Source organism: Diaphorina citri, unplaced genomic scaffold (genome assembly GCF_000475195.1).
Source record: "Diaphorina citri unplaced genomic scaffold, Diaci psyllid genome assembly version 1.1 scaffold214, whole genome shotgun sequence".
Classification (NCBI taxonomy): domain Eukaryota; kingdom Metazoa; phylum Arthropoda; class Insecta; order Hemiptera; family Psyllidae; genus Diaphorina; species Diaphorina citri.
Genome location: NW_007377651.1, coordinates 136781 through 162069, shown reverse-complemented (window position 1 = coordinate 162069; position 25289 = coordinate 136781). Strand labels below are relative to the sequence as shown.

The following is a 25289-nucleotide window of genomic DNA, read 5'->3' as shown; positions in this document are numbered from 1 at the left end:
GGGAACAATTAGCAATAAATTAATCACTCAGAATTTATTAATCATGATGTTTTCCAATGATAAGACCAAGATCTACCATGAGACAGCACATGTTGCGCTCATGATCATTGCTTATCAGATGAGAGAAATTGCTCGGGCCAGACTCGTAGGTAGGAGGTTGCGGGTTCGATTCACTGTCGCCTGGGGATACAGGTTGATTTCTTCACAACTCTTATGATGTTTGGATTTGGACATTTTTCTTCTATTTCGCCATTCTTTAAATAAAATTACGTAGGTATACCTAGGTACAATTTACTCGAGTACATAAGGTCAGACATTTTTTTTTTTTTTTTTTAATAAAATCAATAAATAAATACATAATAGCTTCAGGTTGACATCAGGTGTTCTGAATAATTAAGTTTTTAATCATGTTAATAGGTAATTATGTACGCTCGCATAACTGTAAATGCTGTGCCTATAAATTTTACTGACGTCACCTGAGTTGTTGTTCTTGTTTTTATTCCATTGACAAACAATAATACCTAGGCCTCGATTGAAATTCTGATTAATGACTTTGTTTTGCTTATATTTTTAGCCTTGTAGTGAAGGGAAAAGGATTTGAGACCAAACATGTATGTCTGTCGGTAAAATTACATTGCCTATTAGGTTTACCTATAGTGTGTCCAGATCAATGTGACAGCAAAAAAATAGGCATTGTTGCCAAAGATGTCACATATGCAATCGTAGAGAATCTTTAAAAGGGGAAGGTATATTGCACAGAGTTTCCTCCGACAGTGAAACAAAGTCAGGTATAAAAAAGGGGAAGGTATATTGCACAGTGCTTCCTTCGACAGTGAAACAAAGTCAGGTAAGGCGATATCTACCTTACCTGTTCTGGAATCCAACCTCTGAACTTAGAGCTACCTCTGCATTTTAAAAGAGAGAGTTTATCAAAAATAGACCTTTACCTCAATTGCAACAATGTAAGGATTTCCTGCAATCTGATTGGTTCCTTCATTTTGGGTTGATGACTCATTGCTGTCACATTGATCTGGATGAACTATAGGTACATATTTCTCTCCTCTCTCTCATAGGTATACATACTCGTATTTACAAATATGTACCGATGAGTTGGTGTAATGGTAAAACAACATTTATCTCGGTACCGTATTACAAACACAGGCAGAAATTTACACCAGCTACCTACATATTATGCAGGTACCTAATATATTATATTTCATGCTTTATTTTATTTTAGACAAAGGGAAATTGAAATTTTCAGCGCCGCAGGCGATTTTTTTAAAATTTATGTGTAGGCCCTTCAAGGCTGCCAACTTTTTGATTTTTTTTTTCATACTTCGCCGATTTTTTTGCGCCCCTTTAGCTCGTGCGCCCCTAGGCCATTGCCTAGTGGTAAATCCGACCCTGGCAGTTAGGTAGGTATACCTACAATCTACATGCAGTGACGTCAAACGTCTATCAAAAAGTGCACCTAAATGACAACAAAGCTCCATCATAATAAACTTAACCCGAACTTGTAACACGCGGCCATGCAATGATTAATTTTCTGATTAAATTCAAACATCACTCATTTGATTCATTGTTTTTCGTACTTTGACCCCTTATTGTGGACTTAGTAATTAGTGTACTATTAGTATTCTGATGTAAATAGCGAAATGTGGAACTTTCTAGATTTTCAAATCAAATGTCAGGATAAAGGGGAAAAATCAGTCAGCAATACAAATTTACAAGGGATGCAATATTTACAATGCCAAGTTTCTAAAGAATTGAAAATTGAACCAATACAAAATAGGTCGTCTCGTCGTGCAAAGACAGTCATATTACGTAGGTGTAGGTACTATGTATTGTTGTTTTAAAATAAAGGACAAAGGGAAAAAAATGTATGGCCTGCTGTATTGACAACTCAAGCATTTTCAATTTTCAGGTGCGTCTACACAATACTTCCCATTTAGGTGCTGGGTCAACACGAGAACACCAGAAAGTAGCCCGTTGAAATATTTGCAATCGAAAAATGAGTACAAATTTTTGTCGATGGTGGGGATCGAACCCGGCAACCCGGGAACTTCTGCATGGCAAACAAGCGCGTTACCACTTGTTTGGTTTTACGTTAGTTCACAAAACCGTTCCCGATCCATCACTAAGAGTTTGAAATCGTCTTCATTGATCTGAATCAATCGATTTCATCCGAATCCAATATCGAGAGTAGTTCACAAGTCCATATGGAGCCGAAGTTCACATGAATTTCAATTAGTTCCGAACGATTTGATTCAAATGGAGCAGTTGCAAATGGGTAAAAATTATAAATAAATGGTCGATTCCTATGTAAATAGTAGGTAAAAATCCAAATCTGAGGTCAAAACTCCGAAAAAATAACTGTAAAAGGTCGAAAATCCAATTTTTATTTTCCGTTCTAATGAAAGATTTCGAATATGTGTGACGTCAGACTTTACGCAGTTGTTTTTTTCGTTCGTTAGGTAGCGCCACTATGCAAGCGCTCTAGCGGAGGAGCAGAAAGAACTGCGCAGAAACGTATGCGCACAAAAACATTAATGCGTTGCCTGCGAGGGAGCTTTTCTCGGAACATTTGATGTGACGTCATCGCCTACGGGAGCGTATGCCGTGACGTCAAAGCACTGTATTTTTTAAATCGATTTATCTCGGGATCTAGAAGTCGTAGAAGAAAAAGAAAAATTCCGTTGGTCCTTATTTTTCCTGCTCTATGACTTTGAAACATCACCCAAGTAAGCGCAACTGATCTATTGACCTGACAACCCAGAACCTAGCCTGTAGTCTGGGCAGACTGAATGAGTCAATAACATTTCGTGCTAGTTCCACCAATGACAAACTAGTTAGCCACGGGATCACGTGATGCTCTACTCATGAAAACAGTCAATGGTCAAATAGCTATGTAGGAATCGTGGGAAAAAAAAGTTTTTTGACAACCCCCTAGGGCTGCCGTTGGGTCAAACTGTGAACTGCTGTCTGGAGTGTCTGCTTAAACGTTAAACTCCGTTAAACAAGTCCCTATGGCCTAGTGGGTATGACGCTAAGATTGCACGCGGGAGGTCCCAGGTTTGATTCCGGGCGAGGGCGAAGTCTTTCGGCTCTATGCTTGGAGTTCGAGGTGCACAGCTGCCTCGTGAGGACAATTAAGTAGCTATGTGTACTAGTGACGCGGCATTAGCAGTGTAAAAAGATTATTGAAATACGGAAATTGATTGCAAAGGAGGCACTTAGTAAATAATCGTAATGCTGTGATATCCACAAAAAGTTGTGCTCATGTGGGTGTTTGGCTATCACCCAAACACCCACATGAGTTTGTACCTATGTATTTATTAACAACATAATACCCATTTTTCCTATGTTTTACCTACTCTACCAACACTCCTTTACGGCCCTAAGTAAATAAGTAAGTATAATGTAGTAATGTACCTGCTATGAATATTTACGAGTTTGTAGGTACATTATCATAAATATACAATATACCTACCTCCTATTAGATGGATCTCATAAATATGTACATAGGTACCTATCATTACGGCACGTGTCTATTTTGCTACTGAGTTACTGAGTCAGGAGATATCGAGATAATCAAATTAAATTTATGAATTGAATCCGCATGTGGATATTACCTATGTGTAACATAATATCTACTCCTATGTATTGTATAAGTACCTAGACTCTTCTAGTCAAAAACTGTGCTAAAATTTAGAGAAAAATACAATCCAAATATTCAAGAATTTTTTGCAACTTCCTGGTGAAAAACTCCCCAAACAGGAAGTAACTCCTCAGCTGACGTAAACTTCCCGTGATCTTGAAAAGTTGAAAGTGAAAGTAGTCTTCTAGTCAAAAACTGTGCTAAAATTTAGAGAAAAATACAATTCAAATATTCAAGAATTTTTTGCAACTTCCTGGTGAAAAACTCCTCAAACAGGAAGTAACTCCTCAGCTGACGTAAACTTCCCGTGATCTTGAAAAGTTGAAAGTGAAAGTACAAATTCAGGGACAAAAGTTCAATAACATTTCTACGTTATGAGTTTCCAGTGAAAGTTGCCACTACAGGTAAAGGTTTGCATGTTGTGGAATTGAATGGCCTTTGCTGATGTTTTGGCCTTTGTTTTATTAGTTTAAGCTATAGCTATAGTTTAGGTTCATTATAATTATAACGTTGAGTTGTTGTGAGCATTTTAGCTATTTTATTTTAGGTACTGGCATTTTTCAGAATTATTCAGATCTAACTGGTTTTGCAAATTGCTAGTCGATAGAGCTGGAATTTTTTTTTGCCCATTTCTAGTATTGTATTCGTTGTCGAGATGTCGAGTGGTTCAGATATTTTCTTAAACCCTCGGAGTTTACAGTCAATTATTTGATTTCTTTTTAGATGGTTTAATCTCTTTAATCTGTTCATTTAAAACTGAGAGTTTGATGACTCATATTATGTTCCAGATAATGGGCAGTTTTTTTACTTTCCTTACCTATTTTGTGATTACCTACCTACCTACTCAGTTAGGGTTAGATCGTTTCTAGTGTGTTTTGCATAGCAGTTCTTCAACATTTTCACCAAGTTTATTGTGCATCAATTCGAACAAATCTTACCCATCCTATGTAGAAACTCATACCTACCTACCTACTCAGTTAGGGTTAGATCGTTTCTAGTGTGTTTTGCATAGCAGTTCTTCAACATTTTCACCAAGTTTATTGTGCAATTCTAACAAATCTTACCCATCCTATGTAGAAACTCACAGAAAGTTTACTAGTATAGAAACTTAGAAACACCTAGCCATGTTGTTTCACTGTTTCGTCGAGCTCGCTCCCGTGATAGTTCACCAGCCTGTTTCATTTCAGATCTTCCCCATGGACAAGGTCACTTATTTGGGTATGCAGCAACATATGGCTCACCTGCAGCATCAGCAGCATATGAATAAGGGTCTCTCGCATTATATTCCTACGCTCAAAGTACCCCAAGTCCTGAGCAGCAATGGGCAGCATCTGTTGGACAATCCACTGGGTGAGTAGACTCAAGGAGAGGTCAAGCGGGAGGGTAAAACTAACAATTTTGGAGACGGAAACAATCAACAAAATTTATTGACGGACTGCCCAAAGTCTTTGTATAACCATTGCTATAATCCGTATAATACATGATATAACCCTTGGTATCTTTTCCCATATCCTAATTATTGTAGGTGTATGTATGTGCTCTTATATTCCTACGCTCAAAGTACCCCAAGTCCTGAGCAGCAATGGGCAGCATCTGTTGGACAATCCACTGGGTGAGTAGACTCAAGGAGGTCAAGCGGGAGGGTTTTTGAGTAAAACTAACAATTTTGGAGGCGGAAACAATCAATAAAATTTACTGACGGACTGCCCAAAAATGTGCTCTTGTTGATTCTAGTCAATCCTACTAACATGATTCATAATCTCGTATTAGACCTCACCAAATGACCAATTTATTCAGTTGTTATCTATATAAATAAAATTGTAGGTACATATATGTATAAATCTCAATATGATCTATGTAAGTTGTCTTTCCGGATTCCAAGTTCTTATTCTATATTCATTGTCTTTAAATATATTCTAGTTACGCTATCAACTATTCAAAACTACCCACGTTAATCTTCGTCAAGTGGCAGTTTTGTCAGGGGAATAAAATTCTTGTCTACACAAAATAGAATCAAATTGAATTTGGTCATGTCTGGTTTCAAGCACAATGGGATATTTATTTGTTGTTTTTTAATAGAAAAACATAAGTAGGTAGTTCAAAATCCGAGGGTCGAGCTTTGATATATGAGCAATAGTAAATGGCAATCAAAAATCAAACTCATAGGCCACATAATCCGGCACAACAACTATATAACAAATATATTTGAAGGCAAAATCCAAGGAAAGAAGACAAGAGGACGACCAAGGAAACAATACTTCAAAGACATGCAGGAGTCCATGAGATGTACATCATTCAGTGAATTGAAGAGTGGGGCGAACAACAGAAATGAGTGGCTTCACAGACAAGGCCTAGCCTTTAGATATTGATAATGAGTAAATGGCACCAAAATAAAACCTGCGCTTTACATATAAGAATAATTATGCTAATATCCACTGAATTTTGTCTGAAGTCTGGTTCGCTTGGACTGCCTTGTAAGCGCTAGTTCGCAGGTTTGATTCCGGTCCGGGACGAACTTTATCCTAAATAGATAAGGTTCGTTCTCGGAACGGCTGACTTTCTCCTTTCCTGTCCTCATTCTCTCTTAGATTCTGGAATGATAAGACCCCTGTTCCTTCTATCAAACCTCTGAAAAAACATGCATGATTCTTAGAGCTTTTGTTTTTGGTTGCATGAATTTTCGGCCGATTTAGGTACTTCCCCTATCAAGATATCTGATATTCGAACTCAAGTACAAAAACCTTACAGTTCAAATTTTTATACTCTAGCTGTTTAGGTTCATAAATTTATACTTTTATTTTTGTACCATTCGATTTTTTTTTTTTTTTTACAACTCTTTGTTCGTGGTAGTTATTTCTGGTTCACTATATTCTGTGCAGGCACTGAGACCGACTTTCTTTAGGGTTAAATGTTTTAGTTCTTACAATTTCGTTTATACAGGCAACCTCCGTGGCCGAGTGGGTATCACTCTTTGCTTGCATCACGCTAGGCTTGCACGCAGGAGGTCCGGGTTCGATTCCCGGCGGTGGCGAGATTTTTTTCGGCTCTGTGCTTGGAGTTCGGGGTGCACTCAGCCTCGTGAGGACAATTGAGTAGATACTTTAATCGAGTAGCGACCAGTGCCGGCATTACAAGTCGAAGAGACGAGCGATAATAAATATGATGATTGAGTAAATGAAAGACTTGTAATACTGTGATACCCACAAAGTTGTGAGAAAGCTCTCTGCTTTACCGCAAAGATACCATGATTTGATTTTGTTTATAGGTACAGTGTGTTGTCCCCCGTAAATAATTGTACTTACTTTTGGTAACCATTTGTTTTATTTATGTTATTAGATAATATTTGTCACAACCTAAAAAACGATCTTTGTTCCTTGAATAAAGATCATTTCTAAACCTTCTCTTTCAACCTTCTACCTTCTTTTAATTGAAAAATCGTACGCACAACGTTTTCAATCTCCTGTGTGAGATAGGTAATTACTTATATTACTATCGATATTTGAGGATAAAAATTAGTTTTTTTTTCTCCCTTGAAAACAGGTCTTTGGAAAATTTTGAATATTTAAAAGAGTAGTTAATACCTACGTAATAACTTTTTTCGAGCCGCCCCCCCCCTGCAAGTTGTCACCCTGGGGGGGGGTGATTTAATCTTTCACTATATTTGGACTGATAGGAAGGGAGATAGGGGGGGATGCTCCAAAATTATAGATAGATAGGGCCCCACCCCTTTAGAGGTTCCTGCGGGGCCCCTAAATGCACGCCAGTGCCTCTAGGTCCTTTTCCTTTCAGGGTTTTTCTTCGACCTCAGACATTTGCAATGTTCAAGAACAGAATCAATAAATATTTTGTTCTTAAGACTATTATTTTTTCTTTTTTTATCCTGATGGGATAATGTTCGTTCTCGGAACGGCTGGCTTTCTCCTATCCTGTCTTCCTTCTCTCTTCGATTTCGGGACGAGAAAACCATAGCAGTTACAGTTCCCTCTGTCAAACCTCTTAAAAAAAAAAGAAAAGAAATAATCAGAACGTTAGATTCAATTGACAAGTTACGCCTGTCGAGTCAATTCAATAATATTGTTGAGTTTGTTACTGGAGAGTATGGCATGAAGTATCATAATCAGGTGTTCATAAGAGGTTTTGCTTGGGAGAGGTACCTAACTACCTATAACTACCTAATCGAGTTTTAGGTACTTAAGACAGATTCCCTTCTAATTCTGATGAATGTCTTTATAAAACTAGATGACATACCTATAAGGTCTGTTTTTTCTTTACCGCTCCCGAATCAACGAACATTTTCTTTCTTATAAGATTTTTTTCTACAGTCCTTACCTATAATGCCTATAATAAAGAAAAATCTTCCTCTGGAATCTTATTGTTTCTTATAAGACACCCAGTATGTTCAGGTTCAATATCAAGGTGATCTGGTTATTCACATTTTAGTTCAATAATATTTAAAGTAATAAAGTCTTAATAATAAAATGAGATTTTTAAATGAAATAAACATCGAGTTTTTCAAATCCACAGATCCTATATTTTGCTGTTCAAATTAAATTACCGACTCCCATTTCTCGAGGATTTTGCATTGAAACCGCGACAGGCAGAAAGGTTGCATCTCGAAAATGGATCATTGGATCTAACTCTGGTACCTTTTTCACAAGTCTTTTGGTTTTGGTATACTTGAGTTGTATTTTCCTTCGGAAACGGAACTTATTCCGCCATCTTGGATTTCCTATGGTTTTGTACAGGCGCTATATAGGCGCTAAAACAACTGAAACGAGCTTCAGAAGAGGAGAAATTCCGATAGGAAAACACAACTTTACTTCATTTATTATTTTACATTTATGTATCTCGAAACACCCCTACTGACTGTACTAATAATTTATGTATAACGAAATACCCCTGTTGACTGTACTAATAATTTATGTATATCTAAATACCCCTGTTGACTGTACTATTTATTACTGTATCAATAAATGATTTCTACTCTAATTACCTATTTCATCACAAATTTCCAGTTTTCTATCGTTTCTCCCTTGATTTTTCCACCCCCGCGAACGTCAATAGGCGCCCAGTCTAATACAATTAATGTCAAATGATTTACATTTATGTAATCTCTCGACATTTATGTAGATAATATTTAATAATATGTATACACCTAATACCTGTGTAATCAATAGATCTATTAATTAGCTATCAATAAGCCATAAGTATTTATCTGTTAACTATACGAGCAAATGGTCACATTTACACACCTTCTTAACTGAGCGAAGTAAAGTCCAAGTTTTTGAATATTTTGCCTTTAATTTTGTTTGTTTGTTCCACGACAACTTCTTGATTTAATCAATTTCGATAAAATTTAGTAGATACCTATAGAGATACTCGGACATGCTTTCAGCAAATACATGAAATTAATTGGATGATGGGGTTTGGGACCTATTAGATTCATAACGGAGAGCCGGCGAGAGGACTGCTTCAGTCCTATGCGAGCAGTATTATAAATAAGCACTATTATTATAACCGAGAGCCGGCGAGAGGACTGCAGTTCAAATCCCATGAAATAATCGAGTCAGAAGAAAAAATTGTAGGTAATGGCGGCCACCCAGACCTTCTGACAGGTCTGTCAGACAGTCCGAACGTGTGTGGCGGTAAACGCTTCCGACCTATTAGGTCTGTCAGACCGTCTCGTCTGAGCTTGAGTGGCTGGCATAGGACTTCATGGTGTGATCATCATTCTTGCATCTATGCCAACTTATTTCCAACAGAAATTGCAACAAGTTCATGTACCATCATGGTAAAATAGTAAGTAGACCATGTTTTTTTAGGTTATTCTTGCTCTGTCCTAATATTGACATTGCCAAAAACCTGTGCCAATCTAGGTAAAAGGTACTCGTAATACCTTGTTACCTAGACTACCACTGTCTAGGTATTATATTTGGGGGTCTATCTTGGGTCGGTCAGCCACTCAATCTCAGACTGTCTGACAGACTGCTCTGTCAGACAGTCTGCGTCGGAACTTGTGTGGCGGCAAAAGCATCAGACCGAGGTCTTTCAGATGGTCTGAGCGTGTGAAGGTCGGGATTATTTTTTTCTCCCTCTTGTATACAAAGTGCACTGATGCAATATCCAATTAAATGACGGTCAGCGATCTTATTAAAATTCAACTGGATCACTAACTCAAAATTCTGATCTGTAATGAAGCATACACGAGGTGATACAGTTTTTTTTTTCTTTTTTTACCTCTCAACTGCTCTGGTATTTGAACATCTTAAGTGAGTGAACACTGGCGTGACGTCGCACACTACTTGCTCGAGATAACCAAGATAAAAGAAAGGAGGAAAGAAAGAGAGAAAGAGGAGGAAGGAAGGAAGAAAGGCAGTAAGATTCTTAGAAAGGAAGGCAGAAAGATTCTTAGAAAGGAAGGCAGAAAGATTCTTAGAAAGGAAGGCAGAAAGATTCTTAGAAAGGAATGCAGAAAGATTCTTAGAAAGAAAGGCAGTAAGATTCTTAGAAAGACAGGCAGAAAGATTCTTAGAAAGGAAGGCAGAAAGATTCTTAGAAAGGAACGCAGAAAGATTCTTAGAAAGGAAGGCAGAAAGATTCTTAGAAAGGAAGGCAGAAAGATTCTTAGAAAGGAAGGCAGAAAGAAAAGTAGAAAGATCCTTAGAAAGAATGACAACAATTAAGGTATCCTCACGATTCTCACGAGGTGTGGTGACAACCGAAACCCAAACACTAATAAAACGAAAAATTTCAACCCTGCCGGGAATTGATCCTTGGATGTCCAGCTTGAGGTGACATAATGGCCACTTCTACTATACGGCGACTTTCTTCCGTGATGTGTGATTAACACATTATGAATTTGAACTTTTTGATTAACATTAACCAGACTAATGAGAGGCGTCAGTGGTCAAGGCTTGAGGTCTGTTGGATTCCTAGGTCGTGGGGTCGAGGTTTCGTGCGACAAACGTTTTTCTCAGGGAGGCCTGCCAACTCGGAAATTTACATGCCGAGGAGGTAGGTAAATAGACTGGAATGTCGCTCAGACTTCAGAAGATAATGTCATTTGAGTCGGCTTTGGGGTACGTGGATTTGAGGAATGCAAGGAAATAGGTAATGATAGGTAGGTATCTATGTATCTGTATATACTTCTAGTTCCAAATCCATATACATAATATAAATAATAATAATAATAATAATAATAATAATAATAATAATAATAATAATAATAATAATAATAATCAGAACGGTAGATTCAATTGACAAGTTACGCCTATCGAGTCAATTCAATAATATTGTTGAGTTTGTTACTGGAGAGTATTGCATGAAGTATCATAATCAGGTGTTCATAAGAAGTTTTGCTTAAGACAGATTCCCTTCTAATTCTGATGGATGTCTTTATAAAACTAGATTACATAGGTACAAGGTCTCTTATAACTTAGAATAATCTGGTAAGGTTCTCATGACCGCTGCCGAGTTCCCCATTGAATAGTAAGGGATGTCCTTTGAGTGAGGAAGGCAATCTTATTAATTCCTCCAAATTGTTGTTGTTGTAGAATGGTTGCTGAGGTTGATGGTCCTTGGCTGTATATCTTGTGCTATCTCCAAGTCGTCCCGCTGCCGAGTTCCCCATTGAATAGTAAGGGATGTCCTTTGAGTGAGGAAGGCAATCTTATTAATTCCTCCAAATTGTTGTTGTTGTTGTAGAATGGTTCCTGAGGTTGATGGTCCTTGGCTGTATCTCTTGTGCTATCTCCAAGTCGTTCATAATACCTAACTATTTCTCTTTCCAGGTGATTCACATGCGTATCCACACAGGGGAGAAGCCCTACATCTGCGAGGTCTGCAAGAAAGCGTTCGCCCGACGTGACAAACTGGTCATCCACATGAACAAGCTCAAACATATCACGCCCTCGAATTTAGCGCCCCTCGGCAAGCGCAGCATCACCGTAGCGCCTGCGTCTTCCTCTACTGGGGAACCTAAGCCTGGAACGACTAGCAATAACACGGGGAATCAGAACAATAATGGGAACAGGAAGGTGGAGACCAAACCCAGCACAAGTGGTGCGGCACAACAACAGGTGAGTAAGGGTTGACAGTAAGCTTGGAGCAACAATAGGGTCCCATTTATCAAGATGAATATTATCTGAATTTATTATTCCCAGGTAGATACTTTCGGAATAGGGCTGAAAGGCCCCTTTACTTCGAGATGTTGCTTTTATGCCCACGTGTACTCGTGGGTCACTGAACTGTAGACCTCGTGAACCTTACGGAGAACACGGAGTCTCCAAAGGCCTCATACAGCCCAAAATTGAAAAAGCAAATTTCCTTCAGGTGTAACGCTTTCACCGAAATCTGGATAAACAAAGGAACAACTTCGCTGGTTCACCATTTCATGTGGAATTTCTTGTTCCTAGACAATTTTCAAAAAGAGGAATAAAGATTTATTAACAATTAAAGTTCGGAACCCATCCTCCTCATATTAGGGCAACCACTCACTACCTATCAGGTAAATCTGATCAGGTGTCAAGTTTACCTAATAGCGTCAGTTCTATACCTGATAGTGTGTGTAATTTATCAGTTTGTTATTTTGTTTCTTGTACCTCTTTGTAAATATTGTAAAGTTCTAATAAAGAGTTATATAATAATAATAATAATCAGGTGTACTCCTATGCATCATGCATCTTTGTAGGTTGTTTTATACATAATATTTATTCATGTGTCTAATTGCTTGGAACTTCTGCAAGTGTTTGATAAGAAGAATGCCACAAGGTTTTCCATTTTAAAATAACGTAACAGTAACGTAGCTAATACTCGTACTTTGATCAGGTACTAATAAAGTACTTACGACTTATACTAATACCCTTACAGCAGGATCTATTTCTCATTGATGGTAAAACCCTTTCAGAACCAATTCTTGCGTCACTGATGGAGCTACGTATACTCGAGTCCCGAGTGACATTATCCCGATCCAAGCCCCACCTTTAATTCTTAATAGACGTACCTCTAGCATTTGACATTCATCTATAACTAACATCTATGACTTTCCATTTCCATTCTATTTCCATCGACACTCTGTGTGACGTGAGGTAAAAGTTGTACTCTCAGATTTTCTTCAAATTAAATTGATCCCAAGGGCGAGGTAAACCTAGACCGTTGGCAAATGGAGTGTGCCTGAAGGCATGTGATGTGTTCCAATCTTCTCGACCCCAATATACCTTTCGACCCTAATCTATTTTAATCATTCGAATTTATTCGACTTTCAATCTAAATCTATTTTCTCGACCCCAATATACCTTTCGACCCTAATCTATTTTTAATCATTCGACTTTATTCGACTTTCAATCTACATCTATTTCAATCTATTTAAAGTCTATTTCTGTCTCGCGTCTTCTCCAAGCTCAGTGTTACCCTCCGGACGAATATCGGAGAAGGAACAAAAAAATCGGATCGAATTTCCTAGACGTTGGAAACCGGGCAAGGTCGACCACTTTACGGTTTCGAGCGATTTTTATGGACGCCTCCGAGGCGATTCGAATATAAATCAGTCAATCCCGTCTCATAGGAAAGTGGCTAGATTTAAAAGCCTGCGCTTTTGCTGCTAGTTATGCGTTTTTGCCGCTAGTTATGAGATAGCAGGCTGCTGATATGAAGTCGGTTAATTATAAACAAAGCATTAGGTACTAGTTTTTCCTGTCCTGCATTTCGCCGTGTGATTGATTTACGATTCGTTTTCAGTAATCAAGTCAGACCTATGTTATATGTTCTATGTCATTTACACATTGTATAGGTATCTATAGTACTAACATGTTACGAGTAAGAGTCTGGCTCGCATTTGTGAGTCAAAGTCTGAACACGGTACTATAAATGTGAAAACTTTCGTTTTAATTTTACGTTTTCTTGTGCAGGAATGGTGTGTCCAAACATAGTCGACCGGCCGTCGGCGTCGATCGACGATGTAAAACTATGTTGCCCAGGCAGTGTGCTCAGTGTGGACGGTTCAGTCGACATCGATCGACGGGCGGTAGACCATGTGTGGACACACCTCAAGAGCGACCATCACTCAGACAATGGACCAGATTGTCAGGTCGGAAGGTTTCTCCGCCACACACGTTCTGGGAGTCTGACACACTTAGGTTTGTCCGACAGGCGAAGCATGAGTGGATAGGAGTGTTAACACTTCGTAATGAATAACTTCTACAGGCTGCTCTTACAAGGAGGAAAACTTGTCTAAAGATGGGAAGATGAACTCTTTGTCAATAATAAACAGGAGTACAAGAGCATAGGTACATCTACATGTCCTTATCTATTAAGTACAAAGAAAACTTATTAAGTAACTTTCCATTCTGGAATATACACTCGTATCAGGAATTAGGGGTTGGATGGAAGAGAATGCCCTAGGCATTAATCCCGCCCCTGAGTTAGAATTTTTCAATATTTTTTTTTTATTTTTCTTTCTTTATTCAATTTTCTTTTTCATTTGTTAATTTATCAGTTTGTTATTTTGTTTCTTGTACCTCTTTGTAAATATTGTAAAGTTCTAATAAAGAGTTATATAATAATAATAATAATCAGGTGTACTCCTATGCATCATGCATCTTTGTAGGTTGTTTTATACATAATATTTATTCATGTGTCTAATTGCTTGGAACTTCTGCAAGTGTTTGATAAGAAGAATGCCACAAGGTTTTCCATTTTTCCTACGCCTTTTTCTGCTGATATTTCTTCAACAGATGTTATATGCTTTAACTAGACTTTAACTTAAGGTAATTCTTGCTGAGCAACATTTCATTTTAGATTGGTAATTTGGTACCATTGATACCACTTGGGATGGCAAAAAATTGAATCAGCTATTAGACAGAGCATAAAACGAGCTGTAGATCGCTGATTCCATCATCTTGGACTCGAACCACCAACCTCTAAATCCGAAGTCCAGATTTTCGATTCCCGCCCGGGGCGGATTTTATCTTGAGCGGATAAGGTTCCTTCTTGGAAGGGCTGGCTTCTCCTATACCTACTGGCTTCCTTCTCTCTTCGCTTTCGGGACGATAAGACCTTAGTAGTTTCAGTTCCCTCTATCAAACCTCTAAAAAAATCTACTTTCCATCCATTTCTATCTCGCGTCTTTCTGTCGAAACTTCTGCATAAACCAAAGATAACATATAACCAATATACCTATACGTAAACAGAGGATAGGTGAGTATAGACAGATTGGGAACATGATCTCCCAGCACGAGAGGCAACCCATCCCGACAATCATCTACCTAAATATTTGCCAAACAATTACAAAGAGGCAACACAAGCCCAAGAGCTTTGTCTGTGAAAGCCATTGTTAATGAATAATGTATGTAGATCGCCCATAAGATCATGACGCGTGCATATTTCGTAGCCGCGGGCAGGATTTGAACCTCGTACTTCGCTATTGTTGAGATTCCGAGTCGCGAGTCGTGGAGAAAAATAAAATGTATAACAAAAACTTGAACTTGTCTGCTTGTCCTTGACTGTCTTCGCGATTTATGTTGTAGGAGCTTTTATCGCCCTCGGGAACTTCGGGTTACATGTTGGATGACCGCGAGGTACATGTTAAGAGACCCTTTCATCGCACGAGATCTTTGGATTGAAACCCCCACCCTTCCAAATTCCAAGGACTTGAGTACACGTCTTTGTAATTTCCAAATGTTTTCTTTGAACGCCACCATCTAATTCCTGAACCTTGACCATACGGAGTACTTTAATCATTACAAAATCGATGGGACCTCAACTCCTCACTCCACGAAAACTTTCATCAAGCACCTAATATCTAAGTGCCTGCGGCGTCGTGCTTACAGAATGAGGGAACGAATAAAATGTAGATAGCGCACCTCCGATATAACTATGGAAAATTCTTTGGTTTGTCAAAGAAAATACGAGATACCACTATGTACGAAAACTGCAGTGCATTCTTTCTCTGACCTTTCCTTTGGGGTCTTTGGCCGTCTTCCAAATCCTTCTAACATTCCTTTCGAGGTACAATTTTAACTTCCAATTGATCTATTTTTAAATATAGATGTAGAAATTTAACTTTCAATTTCAATGGGTCTATTTTTACAGCTACGAATTTTCTGCATGAATTCCCCTGTCGCCGCGCCGCCGTCAGCAATGTCAGCATCTATCATAAAGTGTCAGAAAACCATAAACCACAGGCGATAAAACACTGGATTTTCCACTTACATAATTGGTACTTGATTGATTTCCTATCAGAACGTCAGAACCACATGAATAAATCACCCTCGTGCTCACACTTCACTCAAGGAACTCAAGATCCTGAACTTGATTCTAATGGTTCTCCGGGTCTCTAGATCTAGATCTCTGTGCAAGACCAAAGTTAAGGTCAAATTTCTGATCTGGGTGTGTCCACCCGGAAACACTTTCACCCCTTGCGGTCCTCGCGGGACACGGTTGGTCTTGGACCAGAGCGAATGCAGACCCGCCCTCGCACTAATGAACTTGACTTACCCGATGGGTTAAGTGGGCACTTCGCGTTCTTTTACACGAACAGATCACCCGGACCAAGTTTTTGCAACCCTCTCGCCCCGACCAGCAGACAATTTTGAGGGAAGAAGAAGAAGAAGAAGAAGAAGGGGTGAAAATTACACTTTGTAAAAAAAGGGGAGGGGGAGGAGGAAGAGGATTTTTTTTTTCGACCCTTTCATCGCACGAGATCTTTGGATTGAAACCCCCACCCTTCCAAATTCCAAGGACTTGAGTACACGTCTTTGTAATTTCCAAATGTTTTCTTTGAACGCCACCATCTAATTCCTGAACCTTGACCATACGGAGTACTTTAATCATTACAAAATCGATGGGACCTCAACTCCTCACTCCACGAAAACTTTCATCAAGCACCTAATATCTAAGTGCCTGCGGCGTCGTGCTTACAGAATGAGGGAACGAATAAAATGTAGATAGCGCACCTCCGATATAACTATGGAATAAAATCCGCCCCGGGCGGGAATCGAACCCGCGGCCTAGCGCTTACAAGGCAGACACACTACCAACTAAGCTAACTAGGCTGGCAGAGGAAGAGGAGAAGAAGAAGAAGCAGGGGAAGACGAATAAGAGGAAGAAGAAGAAGAAAGAGGAGGAGGAGGAGAAGAAGGAGGAGGGGTGAAAATTAAACTTCTTGAAAGACACGAAAAAGAGGAAGAAAGTTGCAATAATTATATGTACATATAATTAGGTAGGTAGGTATAGGTACCTACCTGATATAATAGGTTAACCTTAATATAAACGTTTGGTGTTCTGATTTCTGATATTTATTTTAGGTTCGTAAATTAGGTAGGTAGTTAGGTATTTGAAATAATTTTAGTCAATAGGCACCTATAGTTTAGACCGTAAAATTAGTCCCTTTAGTAGTTCACATTAACACCAAAATTGGAGAGTTGAGACATTTGAGACTCCACCAGTTGAAATTGATCTAACTTGAACTTCATATTTTGTAAAAATGTCTCATAGCCAGCCTAGTTAGCTTGGAGGGTAGCGCGTCTGCCTTGTAAGCACTAGACCGCGGGTTCGATTTCCGCCCAGAGCGGATTTTATTCTGAACGGATACGGTTCGTTCTCAGAACGGCTGGCTCTCTCCTATTTTGTCTTCCTTCTCCGCTTTCGGGACGACAGGACCTTAGCAGTTACAGTTCATTTATCAAACCTCTTAAAAAAAGTCTCCATTTGAGTTTTGGTTCAGTGGCTAAATTTATTCAAATGACCTAGGTGCATTACCTATGTAGGTATTAGGCACTATTCAATATTAGTGGCCATTTTACATTTTGAACAGAAAGTGTTCACAGCTTTTTTCAACACTTCTAAATTTTACATAGGCACACAACTAAAATTTCTAAACACATCACACATTCTCACATATTCCAATTCAACTACAAGGGAAACTAATAGAAAATTTGACAATTTGTCAAGAACAGAAGAAAACTCATAGAAAATTTGACAATACATTAAGAACAGAATTAACAACATCTCCAATGGCAGACTTCGTATGTAAGAATATTCGGGATATGGTGTACGCCCGAAATGAAATTGTTTGTGAAAACAGAGTGATCGAACATGAGATCAACATTCTCAAAGCAGAAATAGCCCCTCTCCAGGTGGATATACAGGAACTGGAATCCGAACTGTACTTATTGAAGGAGGAAATGAGACATCACGGCCAAAATAAGAAAGTTAATGTAGATGAAATCAGGAAGAAAGAGGCCATGTACAAAAAGTTCCAGGCTGAACTCAGACATCTGAGTGAGAAGAATGATAGTCTACTCAACTGCTATCATGCTCTGGAGAAAGAGATAAATAAGTACGAGGATAAGATTGTGTCCTATGAGAAATGTCTGAACGATTTGGTGAGAACTTGTCAGGAGATGAATAATGCTGGTGAAGAGCTCAGTAATCGGAACAGAGAAACAGAGGCAAATATTCAGAATCTCAAGACAAACTTAACCAAACTGAAAGCCTGTTTGAACAAAAAATCAGCAGAACTAGAAGAGAAATGTAATGAGCTGGATGAAGCATTTCAACGCTATAAGAAAATCGAGTGTGTACGAGAGACATTGGAACGACCAGCTAAGAATTTGAGGAAACAAATAATGGAAGTAGATGCACAAAGCAATCAATGGAAACGCTGTGTGGAAAAAGAGCAGATGAGATGTGAGGCGCTCCATGACAAGCTAGTATGTTATAAAGACCTTAGCAATGCTCTACAGAGGAAGGCACAAAACTTTGAAAAAGAAATGACCAAAATACGTCAGAGAAAGCATGATCATATAAAGGAGATAATTAATTCGATTAATAAACAAAATGAGACTGAATGTCCATCACCAAACAATGAACTGGCAAAACAGTGGCGCTACTGGGGCTGGGGCAGGTGGTGTGGGGGGAAGATATGGGATATACTTGCCACTAGCTTGTAATCCGTTCTTACCAGCAGTGTAGGTGATGGTACGTCTCTGACCGCTGGGGTCAATGTAACTGTAAGCGCCGCGTCTGTTACCGTCCTGGTCTGACTCCTCAGTGAACTGGACACCATCTTCCTGAGTGTAAGCAGACCCGAACTGTCCATTGTTGCTCAGGTATCTCTTCTCAGATAAGATGGCGGCTTCCTTAGGGTCCTTAACATATTGCTGAGCCACTGACAAGCTTGCTATCGCGAGTAAGAAAACCTGAAACACACATTACAATGGATTGAGATTCAAGAAGTCAAGTCATCCTTCTGAAAATTGAAAAAAAATAAATCTTCAAGTGAATGAAATTTAGAAAAGTGTGTACAGAGTTAGCTACTAAAAATCATTTGTCTATTAGGATCACCTATCATAAATTAAAGCAAGGGTAAGTTACGTGTTTAAACTACACACCTATAACTATTATGGCAAAATCTATTACGATACTTGGAACACATATTCATTATGCAACGCGAAACAATGACCCGTCCATCCCTCATTAATTTATATGATCACTAGACCGCGGGTTCGATTTCCGCCCAGAGCGGATTTTATTCTGAACGGATACGGTTCGTTCTCAGAACGGCTGGCTCTCTCCTATTTTGTCTTCCTTCTCCGCTTTCGGGACGACAGGACCTTAGCAGTTACAGTTCATTTATCAAACCTCTTAAAAAAAGTCTCCATTTGAGTTTTGGTTCAGTGGCTAAATTTATTCAAATGACCTAGGTGCATTACCTATGTAGGTATTAGGCACTATTCAATATTAGTGGCCATTTTACATTTTGAACAGAAAGTGTTCACAGCTTTTTTCAACACTTCTAAATTTTACATAGGCACACAACTAAAATTTCTAAACACATCACACATTCTCACATATTCCAATTCAACTACAAGGGAAACTAATAGAAAATTTGACAATTTGTCAAGAACAGAAGAAAACTCATAGAAAATTTGACAATACATTAAGAACAGAATTAACAACATCTCCAATGGCAGACTTCGTATGTAAGAATATTCGGGATATGGTGTACGCCCGAAATGAAATTGTTTGTGAAAACAGAGTGATCGAACATGAGATCAACATTCTCAAAGCAGAAATAGCCCCTCTCCAGGTGGATATACAGGAACTGGAATCCGAACTGTACTTATTGAAGGAGGAAATGAGACATCACGGCCAAAATAAGAAAGTTAATGTAGATGAAATCAGGAAGAAAGAGGCCATGTACAAAAAGTTCCAGGCTGAACTCAGACATCTGAGTGAGAAGAATGATAGTCTACTCAACTGCTATCATGCTCTGGAGAAAGAGATAAATAAGTACGAGGATAAGATTGTGTCCTATGAGAAATGTCTGAACGATTTGGTGAGAACTTGTCAGGAGATGAATAATGCTGGTGAAGAGCTCAGTAATCGGAACAGAGAAACAGAGGCAAATATTCAGAATCTCAAGACAAACTTAACCAAACTGAAAGCCTGTTTGAACAAAAAATCAGCAGAACTAGAAGAGAAATGTAATGAGCTGGATGAAGCATTTCAACGCTATAAGAAAATCGAGTGTGTACGAGAGACATTGGAACGACCAGCTAAGAATTTGAGGAAACAAATAATGGAAGTAGATGCACAAAGCAATCAATGGAAACGCTGTGTGGAAAAAGAGCAGATGAGATGTGAGGCGCTCCATGACAAGCTAGTATGTTATAAAGACCTTAGCAATGCTCTACAGAGGAAGGCACAAAACTTTGAAAAAGAAATGACCAAAATACGTCAGAGAAAGCATGATCATATAAAGGAGATAATTAATTCGATTAATAAACAAAATGAGACTGAATGTCCATCACCAAACAATGAACTGGCAAAACCAATGCGCCGATCTGGATCCAGAAATGAAGTCAAAAACCAGAGAAAGACCAATACTCAGAAAAGCATGGGTAGAGATGAATGCAGAGAATGCAGACAGATGATGGTAGATAAGATCAGGGAGTTACTGTGTGAAGACTCGCCATCGACATATGAGGTGTTTCAGGAAAGGGAGATAAGACCAACTTCCAATAAGTCATACCGCCACTAAACAAGCAGAGTAACTGATACCAAACAACAATTATATTGAAAAAAGAGATAATAAATTTATACTCCCACAATTATTATACAATATCTATACCGTACTTATTACTCTATGTAGGTAGCTAAAGTACCGAATAAGGTAGATACTAAACCTAACCTTTCTAATCTAAGTTGATACTTTCTAACACAATAACTACAAGTATTAGGTACCTACCTATGAAGGAAATGCGAAAATTATAGGTAATAAAATATGCACCTATTTATTTGTCTAACCATTGTGGGACAGCTGGTGCTGGGGCACTCCACTGTGGGGCGGCAGGGGCGGGGGAGCGCCATTGTGGGGCAGCTGGGGCAGGAGCATTCCACTCTGGGGCAGCTGGAGCTGGGGCACGCCATTGTGGGGCAGCTGGAGCTGGGGCAGCAGGTTCACTCCAGGCTCTTGGGGCTGGAGCAGCAGGGGCACTCCAGGACTGTGGAGCTGGGGCGTTCCATTGGGCTGGGGCGGGGGTTGGGGCACTCCATTGTGGGGCAGCTGGGGCGGGAGCAGCGGCAGCGGGGCGAGATTTGGATTGTCTCTCCCAGTATTCAACATCATCGTAGATGGGATGGTATTGACCTTCAGCAGAATCATCCTGGACGCTGTATTGTCTTCCAGCGGCGGGGGCTACTGGTGCTTGTGGTGCAGCTGGTGCTTGTGGCGCTACTGGGGCTGGTGCAGGTGGTGCTGGGGGAGCTACTGGGATATCGTCGCCACTAGCTTGGAATCCGTTCTTACCAGCAGTGTAGGTGATGGTACGTCTCTGACCGCTGGGGTCAATGTAACTGTAAGCGCCGCGTCTGTTACCGTCCTGGTCTGACTCCTTTTATAATAACTTTTTTTCTAGTTGACGGATTATTTTGAAATTTTAAACCAAAGAACAGAACAATATTTTGGATGTATCCTGAAAGTCATTGAAATATCTCGAATAGTTTTTTTATGGAATAGGAAACTGAAAAAAGAGTACGTTTTTTTTTGGAAATTCTTACCTTATTTATATGTATTTATTTGAATCTGTGCACAATGGGTCCCCCCTTCTCATCAATGACTGCCCGAGTGCCCGAACCCTGGCCCTCCACTGCAAGATGGCTGCCCTTATCTTCTCCTCTGGTACTAGAGGCCAGACTTCTTCCACCCTTTCTTTCAATTCTTCCGAAGGGTTCACGCCGGCCACGACGTCATAGCCTACGGCAGCGTATGCTGTGACGTCAAAGTTCACGATTTATCGGTATTTTTTAAATCGATTTATCTCGGTATCTAGAAGTCGAAGAAGAAAAAGAAAAATTCCGTTGGTCCTCATTTTTCCTGCTCAATGACTTTGAAACATCAACCAAGTAAGCGCAACTGATCTATTCTTTTATCTTATTCTACAGGAATCGAGAATCAAGGAATCGTTTTGAGTTATGTACTTATTCAGGTAGATAGGCATTTCGGAAATAAAAATAATCATAAGTAGGTAGGTACCTACAACAGAACTTCAAGAAGCTAGTAACCACCATAAAGTTGTGATCAAATATTGAATTAGGAATTTTTCAAAAATGAGATTGTTTGATATTCTTTAGAAGGTAGGTAGAACAAAAAATATCATGTTAGAATTAAAATTTGTAGAATACCTAGGTAATGCGGCTACGGGTCTAAATGTAATTTTGACACATCCACAAAAAAAAACGAGATCTTATTGATTGCTTAGCACATTGCATACACAACTTACTATTGTCGGGCGTTCATAAAAAAGTACCGAATGTATTTTTCGAATTTATTTTTTATAAAAGTTTGATTATTTCTTTGAATTGAAAGTTCTTTCCAAGCTTCAAAGTTCAATGTGTGTTGTTGGAATCTGTTTCCGGTTAAAATCTTGCTGTAGGCTTCATACTTTCATCTTCGTTTGAGGTAAGTTATACCGTCGACAGACTTGTGTCCGAAACTAATCAATACACTTTACACTGCAGCAGCCTCCTCCTTCATGGAGCCAAAACTTTGGTGAATGGTAATTTCGAGGACAAAATACCCTATCTCAGTTTTAAAAGGAGATTAGATAAAAATGAAGAACTTTGTTTCATTTAATACAGTGTAGTGGTTTTTGAATTGCGTTGGAAATACTTTAAATGGGAGGTTCAAAAGAATAGCCTGGATTCAAACACAAACATGGTTCTTGTCTCAAATCTCTTTGTTAGGCAGATTCTCTTATTTCTTATGAACCTCAGTGTCCTTCAAAAGATAGCTAGGTAGGTACACTGGATTATCCTCATGGATGGAATGGATTAAAACATGGAATAAAAGAAAAAGAGAGTGTTTCACCACCTGCAATGAACCAACTGCTACATTAGACGTTTTCTGTGTTGTAGCAAGCCCATCCTGTAGTATGCCTCTTGTAACTCATAAGTTGCAGTAAGAACAACATCAAATGCTCACCTAATACTTGAAGGAGCATCCAGTGATATTCTATTTATTATATTTTCTTTCCTTTTAAACGCAAGAAGGAGTTTCCACAATTAGAGCAGTGATTAGTGTTATTATAGGGTTAGGTTAAATACAAAAAGGAGCTTTTCTTTTCTACGGATGTGACTTCTGCATAATTACCGATATTCTATTTATTACTTATATTTTCTTTCCTCTCAGCACATGTACCATGCTACAGTTGGACAATGACAGTGTACAACTTCTATTTGTTTGATAGTTTTGGTACGTTACTCTACTATGCGGAATGGAATCGGCTCAAACATTCTGGTATGCCACGTGAAGAGGTAAGACTCATTGACAGATTCTTTTCATCATCTTTCCTTAGTTTTTCTTTCATTTATGCTCTCGATCTAGGGGATAATGCCATGAATCATTTCTGTGACAAATGAGACACTGGGAGTTGCAAGAAAAGAAAGGAATGGATAAGAGAAATTGGAAAAATAATGAATGAAAAAACAGGAGGCAAGAGAGCACAATTTAACTGACAACAAAGAATCAGACCAGCCATTCAATATGGCAATGCAGCTTCTGCTTTAGGTGCCCTTCCAGTGCAAGAAAACTGGAAAGTTGTGTTTAATTTGTAATTATTATTGGTAGGTTTTTTTTTTTTTTTTTTTTTTTAATGTTTTTTTTTTTTAATTTAGGTACTTTTATTTTGTTTTTTTTCACAGGAAGGAAAGCTTATGTTGATGGTATGCTGTTTTCATTGAAATCTTTTGTGTGTCCAAAAGTAGTTCTCCTCTTTGACTTGCGCGAAAACTGGAGTTTTTGGTGGCATACGAGACAACCAAGTATGCTCTGCACTTGTAGAGACCCCAACTGGGGCTGAAGTGTTGTTCTCAATACAGAGTGTACAAGCACCACGATGTCAGGAAGTTTTTGGCTCTGTTTACAGTAAATGAAGTAAGAAGAAAGAAATCTTATATATTTTTATTAACAACATAATAAACAACTGTTGGGTCTGGCTGTTTTCTTAGGAAGCACAAGTACTACTTGACAATGATACTTTGACCTACAAACAGAATACAGATGTGATGATAGGGATGAGCCTCCCAGAGCAATGGTGAAAATTTCAATAAGCTTTCCGAAGCAATAGTGGATTTGCTCTATTTGTGCCTAACACAAATAAGAGGTACGTTGTTCAGAAGTTATCGGTCAATGCGAAAATTGGTACAAAAGGATTTTCACAGAATGAGCTCCATTGTTATTATAGGGTAGTTAAACACAAAAGGGAGCTTTCCTTTCTCATTGTTTGCTTTGATAACTCACCCAAATCCAATTTTCTTCTTCCAGGGGTCTATGTGCGGAGCTAGTTCGTGAAGATCACTTATCAATCCACCGAGAAACCCATCCAAAAAGTGACCTGTTCAAGAATGCCTCTTGATGTCTCGGTCAAAGAATCTTCCAATCTCTTTGTAAACTCTACATCGGGAACTTAGGATATTTCCTTAAGAATCCTTGAAGATATATTGGATATTTTTTCTTATTTCGAAGTTCTTTCTGAACTCAGATCTCTGTAATTATGAAACTATTTAGGGTTAATTCGTTATTGTCCTATATTTTTCATAGTCGTATCTTGTAACTGGTAGAGTTCATCTGTTTTGTGATTTTGTTTGCTTCAGTGGAAAATTCTTTCACTAAATTCTTTCCAAAGTTAGGATTGAGCTTGCGGACAAATTTCAAGATATTAAAGGTATAATTTCGATCATATTCAAAGGAGTTTGTTCCCAGATATTTCCTCCTTTAGATTGAGTTTCATTATAGTCATCTAGGAAGCTCTTTCCATGAAAACCCTGAATTTGTTAGGGATTCAATGCTTCTGTAACTGAGAAATCAGTGTATTCGATTTTATTCAGATTTTTCACATTTATGTGTACTAGAAAACTCTAGTTATCTACAGTGTTTAATATCAAAAAGTTCAGTAAATTGGTTTCTGAATTCATCAAAGTTTAGCCAGTTTCTTTGAGAATCAAGATTTTGTTATTTTTGAAAATTGAATTCATATTTCGTTTGGAAATTCAAAGGATTCCAAGTTTCTCTAGCCAATTTCCATGAGGGTAAATCACCGTGACCAAGAGCTGAGACTCATGCTCTTAGGGC

The 25289-nt window shown here is 38.7% G+C and overlaps 3 protein-coding genes and 1 long non-coding RNA gene across 4 annotated transcripts in view; 3 read left to right on the top strand and 1 right to left on the bottom strand.

Moving 5' to 3' along the window:
* The first annotated feature begins 11407 nt into the window (after positions 1 to 11407).
* On the top strand, positions 11408 to 15993 carry LOC113466114 (early growth response protein 1-like). The gene is made up of 2 exons (XM_026821232.1): positions 11408 to 11740; positions 15746 to 15993. Exons 1-2 carry the CDS (start codon positions 11458 to 11460, stop codon positions 15991 to 15993), a joined length of 531 nt encoding a protein of 176 aa, XP_026677033.1. The 5' UTR covers positions 11408 to 11457.
* A 1465-nt stretch (positions 15994 to 17458) lies between these two features.
* On the top strand, positions 17459 to 20782 carry LOC103506100 (cingulin-like). Its single transcript, XM_008470480.3, has 2 exons — positions 17459 to 18514; positions 20470 to 20782. The coding sequence occupies exons 1-2, from the start codon at positions 17668 to 17670 to the stop codon at positions 20697 to 20699; spliced, it is 1077 nt and encodes a 358-aa protein (XP_008468702.2). The 5' UTR covers positions 17459 to 17667; the 3' UTR covers positions 20700 to 20782.
* A 170-nt stretch (positions 20783 to 20952) lies between these two features.
* Positions 20953 to 25289, bottom strand: part of LOC103506099 (translation initiation factor IF-2) — a 7121-nt gene continuing 2784 nt past the window's right edge. The window contains exons 3-5 of the mRNA XM_026821231.1: positions 24206 to 24305; positions 21802 to 21929; positions 20953 to 21549 (exon numbers count right to left, since the gene is read on the bottom strand). Of these exons, the coding sequence (XP_026677032.1) occupies positions 20953 to 21549; positions 21802 to 21929; positions 24206 to 24305 (825 nt within the window). The remainder of the gene's footprint in view (positions 21550 to 21801; positions 21930 to 24205; positions 24306 to 25289) is intronic.
* On the top strand, positions 22483 to 23876 carry LOC103506088. The gene is made up of 3 exons (XR_541204.2): positions 22483 to 22619; positions 23349 to 23473; positions 23861 to 23876. It is a non-coding gene; the product is annotated as an uncharacterized LOC103506088 (long non-coding RNA).